Source organism: Biomphalaria glabrata, chromosome 4, assembly GCF_947242115.1.
Source record: "Biomphalaria glabrata chromosome 4, xgBioGlab47.1, whole genome shotgun sequence".
Lineage (NCBI taxonomy): Eukaryota > Metazoa > Mollusca > Gastropoda > Planorbidae > Biomphalaria > Biomphalaria glabrata.
In genome coordinates, this window is record NC_074714.1 from 5533658 (window position 1) to 5545670 (window position 12013).

The window sequence follows — 12013 nt, forward strand, 5'->3', positions numbered from 1 at the left end:
ATCTATATGTATTAAATATCTATAAAGCAATCTGATATGATGATCAATCACAAAATTTATATAATAACCAAGAGTTTTTATCCTAAATTTGTTGTTCTCCTAACAGGAACTGTAAAGCTATGTTCGTTTAAGTAGCTATCAAAACCGCTCACTCTAATGCTCATTGATTTTCTTCATTCACATTTCAGTCTGTGTGGACCATGCCACGGAGAGTATCCCCAAGTTTATAAATGTGAACACAACGCTGATGGAGAACATAAGAGAACACAGGGAGGCTCTTCAAGAGGACAAAGAACAGCTGAAAATGGTGATGGAAGAGCTGGAGCCCAGCAGAGATCATTTGAAAGGTAAAAACTAAAACAAAATAGTGGTCAACCGGGGGGATGAAGTGACCAGGGGATGAAGTGACCAGGGGATGAAGTGACCAGGGATGAAGTGACCAGGGGATGAAATGACCGGGGATGAAGTGACCAGGGGATGAAGTGACCGGGGATGAAATGACCGGTCACCGCATGTAAATAGTGCAAGTTGTCAACAAATTAAGTGTGAAGATATGTTGAAAGACAACATTGATTTGAATGCGTAAATGTGTAAATATATCTTGGAAGTTACTTTGTAGTTACAGAAGAGTATTATTATATCACAGGTTTTGGTTCGTTATACATGGAGGATATCAATGCTGATACAGTGGACTTTGCACTTCCGGATCGTCAAGTGAGCTCTGTGGTGATTCCAAAAGAACTCTCTGTGTCCACCAGACCGTTGGATGACTCTGGATTCCAGGGTAGTGGCAGCAAACATCGTAAAGTTAAAAGTAAGCTTTAGCTTCAGTAACGCTTTAACTCCTCTCTTTCACTTACTCGGAATGGCAACAATTCAAATTAAATATTTAAACAGAAGAATTCTTTTTAAAAAAAATGCTATAACTCTTTTTGCATCATAACATTATAAATATTTTTTTTTCATTTCAAAGAAACAAAATGTTGTTCTTTTAAACAAATTAAAGAAAGTAGGATGTCGCTGAAAGTGTCTAAAAAAAAAATTTTAAATAAAAAAAATCACATGCTATAAAGTAAATGTCTCTCTATGGCATTTTACATCTCGATACGATCTTTTCCTTATGAATGCTTAAACATTTGTTACAAATTTCTTTTAAAAAAGTATAAATATAATTATGAGTATATACACATTTCGACATCAAGTCTAAATAGTTACTTATTTTTATTTTTAAAAAAGGAATCGCAAGATGTAAGTATTAAACAAAAATTATTTTTTTGTTTGTTTTTTTTAAAATATTTTTTCATTAACTGTTGTAAAAGTACTAACTAGTGAAATCAGATTACTAACTACACAAGTTCTATTACATATCAGACAAAGTTATTATCAAAAGTATCAGCCTACATATTTCCATAACCTAAGATCTACTAACCTTACTCACAATAAGACTTACAAACTTGCTGTGGGACATAGATATCTACAGGGAAGGTGATGTAGAGTGCACACTTGTTTTTGTGGCCAGTGTTTGCATGTGTTCACTATATCAACACTTTGACAACACTTTGCACCAATTATATAAAAACTTTTTGTAAAATATTTTACATGTTTTCGGATATTCCTTGAGTTGAAGATAATCTACTTCCTAGTCCAGACCTCCCACAGGAACGAAGGGGGATGGCAGCAGGCAGGGTATGAATCCAGGATCATTAAGGCGATTGAACGACAGTCCAGCGCGCATACCACATGACCAGGCAGCCAATGCTGCTTTTAGATATAATGTTGCAGTCTTTTAGTCTAGTAATAAGATATATATTTGAACTAATTGGACTTGTAATGAGATGCTTAAGTCCAACACATTTGATTGAATAGTCAAAGCTTACATAGTAATATTCTATCTAACATGCACAGTAATGTTTAGCTTCGTATGTAGCATGGGCCTAACATACTTTTTTCTTAGTGATTCACTAATATACAATCTGAATAACATTCTTTGAACTATCTACTTGTGGACATTTTGTCTAGCTTTTTTGCATGTGCCAGCCATATATCTTCTTTTTGTTTTTAACACCACAGTTAACAATCTTAAAGTACTAAATACTAAAACCCTATTTCTCTACATTTTTAGCTGGCATTCTACTAAGTCCATTCAGAGGCTTTTAAACTTAGTATTTAGAAACTGAGTTTTTTTATAATGTTCAATTACCATTTCTTCAGCAATTACAATACTGACTATATGAAGTTACTTTTTAACTCTTTCTCTCCTATCTAACGATACCAACGCTGATTTGACCCCATTAAATTAAATCATTTTTTGGGGGTTTTATAAACTTTAATCATTGTTGTATAAAAAGTGCCTGCTTTTTTTCCCTTCAATTATATTTCTAAAATAACATTTCCTGATTACACACAAAAAGTTTTGGAAGTTTAATTGTAACAGGATAGTGTGACACTATTGAGCAAAATGAATAATTCCATCGGAATGTAGGAAATAATTACAGAGAGAAAGAGTTAAAACTCTGTAACACGGATGAATGAAAAACACATTTAGTCCTATATTTTAATTTAGGTACATTAAGAGAGGTTAAAGAAATAACCAAACATTTAAATGTTTATTTTTTCTTCTTTGGATTGTTTTTTTTTAAATGTTTCACAAAAAATGTTTCTTGTGCCCATTTAAACAATGAAGGAGCCAAACTTTGATAATCTCCTTTATATTTTATTTTCCTTTTTATTTCTTCATCAGGTTTATGGGGTAGACTTCAACTAGCTAATATAACAATCGATGGCGTTAAGGAAAAAGTGATCTTGAAGACATACACCTACGATCTGGATGAGAAGCATTTTTTTTCTGAGATTGCTTGCCTCAGGTTGGTAATACCAAGAATAATAATCGCAAATATCTCTGCGTTAAGTTCACAGTGACAGTATTAATTAAAGTTTCTAAATTCTTAAAATATGTAACTTAAGTGTAACGTTTACTACCATTATCAGGTGCTTGGAGGATGACAATATTGGGCAGTTTTTTGGCATGACGCGCATCAAGACTGCTCAGAGTGGCGGGGCCACTTTTGGGAAAGCTGTGCCAGAAATGCCTATAGACGTGTATGCGCAGAAAGTGTCAGCCTTTATTTTCAAAGGAGACCTGATCTCTGCAAGGATCTACTCGGCCAATAAGATGATCAACAAGCAAGAGTTCATTCCTACTTTCGTACACTCTTTGTTAAGTGGCTTGAAGTACATCCACAGAGAGAAACTTGTTCATATGGAGCTCAATCTGGACACTGTCATGGTAAGTCATTTTTTTAGACAAAAATAAATGTATTTATAGGATTCTTCTGCCAGGGCCAGCCTTAGATAATTGTAGGCCCTAGGCCAAGGGAATTGGGTGGCCCCAAATAAAATAGAAAAATAAAAATTAAACAGTGAAAAAACTAAAATTGTGCAAATTGTTAAAAACATAGTATCCTCCAACAATAACATTGAGGACAAGTTTCACTATTTCTTCTAAAAAATAATAGATATATGTCCTGTGCAAAGCCCCCAGCAATTGGAGGCTATAGGTAATTACCTAGTTTGCCTATGGTAGTCTCTTGAGACAAAAAAAATTTTACAGACAGAAGGCCAGACCTACTTCAACCCCCTCCCCCCATCTGTTTATAAATGGAGATTGGGACTAGAGAATGCACTGTCTACTAAACAAAAGCGAAAATGGAAAAGAAAAAAGTTAAATTAGATTCTGTAGCAATAAAATATTTACATCCAAATTCAAACCCTCCTATTTACTAGAAAAGATAATTGTATTGGTCCAAACAAATGGGAGTTCAGTTTGAGTACAATAGTCCAATTTAGCATTTCTGCATTTCTACTTAACAATAACAATATAGACGCACAAACATACAAAGAACACACACAGCCAGGACATGATGAGTTGGACCCCTCAGTGATGATGATTGATCTTGAATCATCTTGACTGAAATAAGTGGTATAAAGGAGATTTAACTCTCTTCTAGCTAGCCTTTATGGAGAGGAGCCCTAACAACTTTGTCCAGATCGAATGCAACTTTGGTGAAATGGGTGAAATCAATCCCTAGCATTGTTTTGTTAGACTAAGAAAAAAGAGATTAGTCATTGTACTATTCACACAATGCAATTTTTGGCTATAGAATATCATATCATCTTGTTTATACTACTTCATTGGTTTTAATAATGTTATTTTTTTCTTGACATATCACTATTCTCACTTCTGACATATTTTTGATCTTTTAGGTGGACAAAGAAACTGGCAATGTCAAGCTATGCCAGATGTGCAAGCCTCGTGAGGCTAAATTTCCGCAGGATCTGACCTTGGTGAAAACACTGTCGTGTGTTTGCCTGTCTCCCAGTGTTCTTCAAGGAGACGAGTACACGCCCACTGATGACATCTACGCTTTCGGCCTGCTTCTGTGGGAGCTTCTATTTCCCAGCAAGCCACCCTACAAGGAGCAGAGGGACATGCTTCTCAAAGATTTTATAGAAAAGTGCCACCCGGAGAGTATGATAGGTGCAACTCTGGCTGAGGTGAAGCCCTCTCCAGATGTTGAAAGTGTCATTAGAGGCACAGTCTTCACCAAACGAGGAACTGTTTGCATGTCAATAGACATTATTGCTGGGTTAGCAAAAGTTTACATTTTTTTAAGGAAATTTATTATGTTTTTTTTTAATTGCCAAATTAAATAATCATTACTATAAAAATCTATTTAATAAATATAAATATTAATACATATGATTGTACACATCTTTTTTTTCCTGCAAATTTTGCGTTGAAATGTGCAGAGTGATAAATTTATTAATTTGTTCCCACAGTTATTTAAAAGACTTGAGAACTGATCCTGCTGTGAAGGAGTACAAGCCCAATACAAATATATATAGGCCCAGGAGAAAATCATCAGGTATTTAATGCAGAGATATCAGTAACTTTGTTAATGATCGATGCTATGATTTAAAAGGAAATGAATTTAAGAAATTATGGGTGTGATGGTTATGTATTTAAGTGCTTGGCTTCTGAACCTGGGGCCCTGGGTTCAAATCTCATTGAAGATTGGGATCCTCCCAACTCTAATGGGTACCTGACTTAAGTTAGGGAAAAGTAAGAGGTGGTTGGCCATTATGCTGGCCACATGACACTCTTAGTAACCGTGGGCCACAGAAACAGATAACCTTAACATCATCTGTCCCATAGATTGCAAGATCTGAAAGGGGAACTTTACTTTAGGAAACTGAATTTCCAATAATGCAATACAACCTTTGTCAAATCAAGTCAGAAAAGTTTAGGACTTGCCAGAAAAAGTAATTCAATTTATGCCTCTAGATTAAATATTCTTACAATTAACGCATTCTTTAAAAAGTTTTTGTCAAATTTGAAATTATCTTAGTTAAAAGTAATTACAGTTCAATTTGAAACCAATGATAAATAACATTAAGACTTTTATTTGAACATAACCTTTTTTAAGACAACAAAATAGCATATATAATTCTATCGATATAGTTAGTAATTATAGTACTGCAATGTAAAACAATAGTCTGATAGTTTCCAAAGCACTCCAATTTTTATTTATGGTTATCTTTATTTTGTTCTTTTATTTTTAAATTATAATTATCTTATTTAATTAACTCTTTCATGTTTAATTTTTAAAAATTAATTATAAAATAAAAATATTTAATAATTTTTTAGCTTTTTATTTATTTTTTTTGTAAATTTGTTCATAATTATAAGCCTTTTGAATTTTGTTTTCAGAAACTACATTAACAGGGAGAGAAAATCAATTGGAAGAAAAACCTGGCAACAATAACCAATTTATTAAAAATCCTCCTCCAGTGAGACCTCCCAGGCAAAAGGATGCTTACAGAAAAGAAAAGGCAACTGGCCAGTCTTTGAGCCAAGATGATGATTCTAGGAGACTGTCAAATAACAATAGCAGTCATGGGCGCAGAATGAGTGAGCCTGCTGTGATGGCGGCTAACATAATGAAACTGTCTGAGCTGAAAGGGATTAAGCCTCAGAAGTACTCGAAGGTTTTAGAGAAACTGGTTAAAAATGTGTCTCCCAACGCAAGGAGATATTCCATGTTTACAACTTCAGAAGACGAAGTCTTTCATATGCCTGAGGTCAGTTCTATACTATCAGATAAACAAGAAAAACCATCAATGACTGTTAGAGGCATGGTAAACTCCAGACGCTTTAGCCTACAAGATGCTTCATTGACAGTCCCAAAGCCAAGGCATAATCACAAATTCAGCACTATCCCAGATGTCCCAGAACTCATGGCAGCTAACAAACTACGCTTTGGAACTCCATTTTCATTCACCCTACCTCATAATACCATTAGTAACAATTCTTTCACAAACTTGAGTTTTCCAGGGCGATTGGTACCCAGTGATAGTCTCCCCTGCCTGGTGCCATCAATTGAAGAGCAGAAGAACAACTTTTTTTCCAAAGATGAAAAATTAGCAGATTCCTGGCAAAGTCCTGTAATGATTAGAAAATCTTACGGTGGGGCTTCAAATTCCTACTCAAGAAAAGAAGAGCCCTATTCCAAACTAAAGTCGTATCTAGGAAAAGAAGAATCCAGCTCTCAATCTAGTTTGTATAATGGGAAGGAAGAGAGAGATTCTCAATTTAAGGCTGAAAATGATGAACCCTACTCTCCAGTCTTGCAAACATCTGTTCATAATATTATTCACGGACATAATCACCAAAATAAAGTAAAATCCCAATTCAGTTGTTCCCTTCCAGATAAGTGTACTACACCTGATATCTCCGAATTAGCAGAAGAAGATGATACAAGACCACTTGAGGAAGACTTCTCAGCAGTGAAGGAAACAGTTGTACTTAGAAGTTCTAGCAAGTCGCTAGCTTCGTCTGTGAGATCATTATCTGCTAGCCTGGGTGAAGGCAGCACAAGTTCCCTGTGTGGCAAAAACATGCTGAATCCAAGAGCTTTGTCCTCTAGCATTTTAAGCAAGTCAAACTCAAACAAGATGAAACATAATGTGTCATTCAAAGAAACACTGGAGACCATGGAGCCTTGCCATGTTGGGGCCAGCAACAGGGGCTCATCCAGGAATGATTTAGTGGCCTACAGTCAGAGCTCTGAGGACGATGAATCCCTAGATGATTCTCAAACTGCTCTGACTCCAAACCGTGTGGCTATAAACAATGATTCACAATCACTTGAAAATAATGTGCATGATTTGGATGAAACTGACAGCCTTTCTGATAGTGGCATCAATATTGGGAGTGGAAATAACTATTCATCCAACTCATGTGCCAGTTCTAATGGTTTATTTAGTACCAGCTCCAAAGCAGACACATCTTCGCTCTTTAGTAATAACAACATTGAGACAACCCAGTCCTATCATTCAAGCGCTTACTCTCAAGGTTCAATAGAAGAGGATGAAAACGAATATCACCATAATTTAACATTTCCCTCCCCTGTCACCCCTCCTGTGAATGATACTCCAAAGTCTACCCCTCGACCTCCTTCGTTTTCAAAACTGAAGTTCAATTTTAAGTAATTACTAAAATATAACGTCAACCTTTTTTAAAACAAATATTTCCTTTAACATCATAAAACTCCATGTGAGGGAATGCTTTATAGGTCTGCGCAATTATTTTCTTGCAAAAGCCCTGGACAGAAACCCTGCTGTTGGAAGCCACCATACAGGTCAAGAACTAGTGGCTTCCTAGATCTGTTGAGATGGAATTTTAGTAAGTTGGGGCATTCGAAAAGAATGAGATACTGTTTCCTCTTACTTCCCGCAATGAGGGCACCATGAGCCGTAGTTAAATATTTCCATTATCAGTCTTTCTCCGAGGTATTCACATTGATGTTTTGCTTAGATTAATATTTACTATTGCTGTACATGTTGTAAAATGTAACATTCACAGCACTGATGGTCTGCATACATATGATTACAACTGCTGTGGATAATATTTTATTACAGTAAGATGTTTGTTGAACAAAGGAAATCCATTTTTTTGTTGTTTCCAATTTCCAACACATTATTCCCCCCAAAAATAACATGTACATAGTAAAGTGAAGTATCATCTGAACCACACTTGTATGTGGAACTATACTTTAGGAGATTTTATCTGTAACAGTTCTCAGTCTAGCAGACCATGAATATTTTGTTAATAATTGGGTTTGAGAAATTATTTTTAAAATGTAGCATGTGTTATTATTATATCATATCTGTTTTTTGATATCTCTTATACATCTATACACATCCTTCATGACTGATTTTTTTGTATTTCTTCCACAATTCCTTATGCATACTTAAAATCACAATGCTACGCAAATAGGTATACCGATTGTATTTTTAAACAACCCTCCATGGAAAGACCTACTTTTTATGTATCTACACTCAGTCCTTGATGGAAAGATAAACTGTTATACCATCAAACCACAATCCTTCAGAGATTGGCCTATTTGTTATGTAACTAATTACCCACAATCCTTTAGTGATGGGCTTTTTTGTTATGTAACTAATTACCCAGAATCCTTCATGGAAAGATGTACATGTTATACATCTAACAGAACCCACAAGCTTTCATTAGCTGGAGACATTCTTCTAAAGCTTTGCAAATCTGTGATTATTTTTTTAACTACCTTCCATTTTTACATATTTTTGAGATTTTGTGATTTCCAATTTATTGTGTTGTTTGTTTCAAAGGAGGATTTTAATTATTTTTTTTGTAAAACAAAAACCCAATAAGATAAATAATGTGATCAAATTATCCGGTGAAACATACCTTTGTAGTTATCAAGGTGATAACTTGAAATATTTACACTGGTCAAGTGTGCTTGAGATGATTGATATGAAAAAGTATTGAAAATTTGATCTCTTGAATTTTTACTTTCCTTTTCTAAAACTCTTTCATTTTAGTGACATTAGGCTATGATATACAAATGCTTGCATGTTGAAACTTTGTTTGTAAGATCAATGATTATTGTCTATAATTCAAATAGTTGAGCTGAATGTTGTTTCATTAACAGATGGTGTGATCATGGTGCCATTCAAGATACAAATTATAATATTGAAACAAAACTACAGTGTATATAGACATACAATTGTATCTTTCCTTAAATATTTCTTGATTGAATTCACTGTATTTTAAGTCACCTGCATTTTATCATCCAAAGAATAATTTCACAATACTGTTGATATATTTCTTTAGTGAAATATAACATAGGTAATATATACAGGGCTGTCCTTAGATAATTGGAGGCCTTAGGCAAAGTGAATTTGGTGGCCCCTGACTTAATAGAAAAGTAAAAAAATGTACTTCAAAGAAATAAAAGTATGCAATTTATTTAAAACCTAGTCAGGCTAGTGTATTCTAACAATAACATTGAGCGCATGTTTAGCTATTTCCTTTCTTACACACATTGTTATGAGTCCTGTGCAAGGTCCCCGACAATCAGAGACACTGCGTGGCTGTCTAGTTTGCATATGCCTTGGGCCAGCCCTGATATAATGAGGTTTGCAAATATTATTTGATAGGTCTGTTTATCCTTGTTCATTGTTCTCTACTGTGTGCCTGTATTTAAGATGTCATTCCATGAGTTTTTTATTGCTATGTTATTGTTATGCTATATTAATGTTTTTGAAAATCTTGATTGTTATAATGTTAAGTGTGTTCACAATTTTTGTTGTTGACATTTGATACTGTTGCTATTGACAAACCTGGCATGTTTATATGATCATCAAACTGACTTGCTCAACTGGTTCATGTTAGCTGTGAACTAGATCATGGCACGGTGTGAATGAGATAAAAGTATTTAATATTGGGTTTAAAGAGTTGTGCTGAATAGTTGCAATAAAGAACTTTAGCTTGGGTCTCAACGCCCCCCAAACCTTTCACTTTGAAATAGTGTACAGTAGATTTTATTAGAGCATGAAAGAGTATGGGTGGATCTTTGATTTGATGTTGATTAATTTTATGTGATAAAATGTTTGATTTTAACTCTCTGGGACAATCTACAGATTATCTTATCTTATAATATAGCCATTACTTCAGAAAAGATGATTATGTCGTATGCATGTTCCTAGGTCAATCTAGTCATGCATGTTAATCAATGACTTAAATTTTGCCAAGTCATTGGTTTTCCTGGCTGACTCGGGAAACCAATTCCATGCTCTAAGAGCACTAGGAAAGAAGGAACATTTGTATGAATTTGTCCTAGTATATGGCAGATTGAATTGGTTATGTTCCAAATACATCATATTGTCTTGGTCATGTGATAGGAGCTCTAGATGTTTCACATAGTCCCAAAGGTGATAGATCATTTACCATGACGTGTGAAATTTAGAGAACGTTATTTATTTCATTAAGTATGATTATGTTTTCATCATTTCAGAATATAATTATTTATTGACATTGTTATTAATTGGTGAGATGTGCTGAAAGACTATTGAATGTTAACTTAATGTTGTGAGCTATCTAACCTTTGATGCTGAGCAAATAAATACAAAAATTTATTAAGTGTTCTCTTCAGTTTATTGTTCAATGTCTGATATTGGAAAATGTTTGATCTTTTATTGTGAGAATGTTCACCAAAAAGGTCCATCAGTGTGGAGGAAGTGTGGGCCTTCTGAGATAACAGATTTTAGTTGAAGTTTGTTTTCCTAAGGTTTCATTTTGGGTAGCTCAAGCAATAAGCATCTTTCATTGTTTACTTTCAAATAGGACAGTGAGTTAAAGAAAAACATTTGAAAACACAAGTGTGGGCTGCCCAATGTGGCGCCAGTGCTGATTTGCTTCAACATGGATTATCAACAGTTAACTTCAATATTATTAAATTTTTACTAAAGTTTCCCTTTCAGACATTGCTATCTATATGGCAGATGATGTAAAGGTCATCTTTTTCTGGTCAACAAGGGTGTCATGTGGCCATTCCAATGACCAATCGCCTTTACTTTTACCCAACTAATTAGAACTGGGTTAATTTTGGGTTGTAAAAATCCCAGTCCTCAATGGGATTCAAGCCGAGACCCTCAGGTCTACTGGGTATTTATTTTTCAAGAACATCTTTTAAGGTTTTAAAAGAAATATACTGATATCAGAAGATGTAGTATTGTACTTGTATAATATAATGATTGTCAATAATGATTGTCAATGAGTGAGAGCTTATAAATAATAAATACCAATTTACATAAACATTTTTATTTTTAAAAATAGTGGCAAAATTATGATTTTAATGTAGATCTAGAGTATAAGTTTAATCAAAACAAAACAAACAATATTACAAAGACAGTTTGTTTGGAAACACAAACTCAAATTTGGCTCCCGAAGTGGTCCACCCAGGCAGGCTTCAATATTTTCAGAAAGAACATCCAAATGAAATTATATCAAAGACAAATGAGAGATAAGAATGGAGAAAGAAGGTTGACAGATCTTGTGTAGTGCCCCAACGGTACAGCAGATCAAAAGATAGGTGCAAGTTAATGCAAAGCTAGATGTGAACCTGGCCTAACTAGTTCCCCTTTCAGACCTTGTGGCAGATGATGTAAAGTTCATCTGTTTTTGTGGCCTACAGTTAACGAGGGTGTCATGTAGCCAGCACAACCACCAACCGCATTTACTTTTCCCCAACTAATATCAGGTACCCATTGGAGCTGGGTGGACTCAGAGGCGCCTAAGGATTCCGAAATTGAAAATCCCAGTTTTCACCAGGATTCGAACCCGGGGCCCCCGGTTCAGAAGACAAGTGCTTTACCGCTCAGCTACCGCGCCTCTCCTGGCCTAACTGAAATCTTATAATTGATGTAATTGTTTTGAAAAGGCTCAATCTCTTATTCGAATGCTTTAAAAAAAAAAAAAAAAAAAAAAAAAAAAAAAAATTCGCAATAAAGATAAAGTTCACGAAAATGAAGTTTACAAGATTACTATATTTGTTTTAGTTTAGGTCTAACTTATAATGCATACTAATTAGCTTTTTCTCTTTAAAAAACTGCTTGCATAACTGATTTTTAA

General features: G+C 34.6%; 1 protein-coding gene across 5 annotated transcripts in view; it reads left to right on the forward strand.

Moving 5' to 3' along the window:
* Positions 1–10518, forward strand: part of LOC106051846 (uncharacterized) — a 30914-nt gene extending 20396 nt beyond the window's left edge. For 3 of the 5 annotated variants that reach the window (XM_056025253.1, XM_056025252.1, XM_056025256.1), the window contains 8 exons: positions 189–347; positions 647–814; positions 1237–1248; positions 2741–2864; positions 2989–3286; positions 4264–4646; positions 4840–4925; positions 5771–10518. In XM_056025253.1, the coding sequence (XP_055881228.1) occupies positions 189–347; positions 647–814; positions 1237–1248; positions 2741–2864; positions 2989–3286; positions 4264–4646; positions 4840–4925; positions 5771–7551 (3011 nt within the window). In that variant the 3' untranslated portion in view covers positions 7552–10518. The remainder of the gene's footprint in view (positions 1–188; positions 348–646; positions 815–1236; positions 1249–2740; positions 2865–2988; positions 3287–4263; positions 4647–4839; positions 4926–5770) is intronic. The other 2 variants (XM_056025255.1, XM_056025254.1) reach the window with 2 other exon arrangements.
* The last annotated feature ends 1495 nt before the right edge of the window (positions 10519–12013 follow it).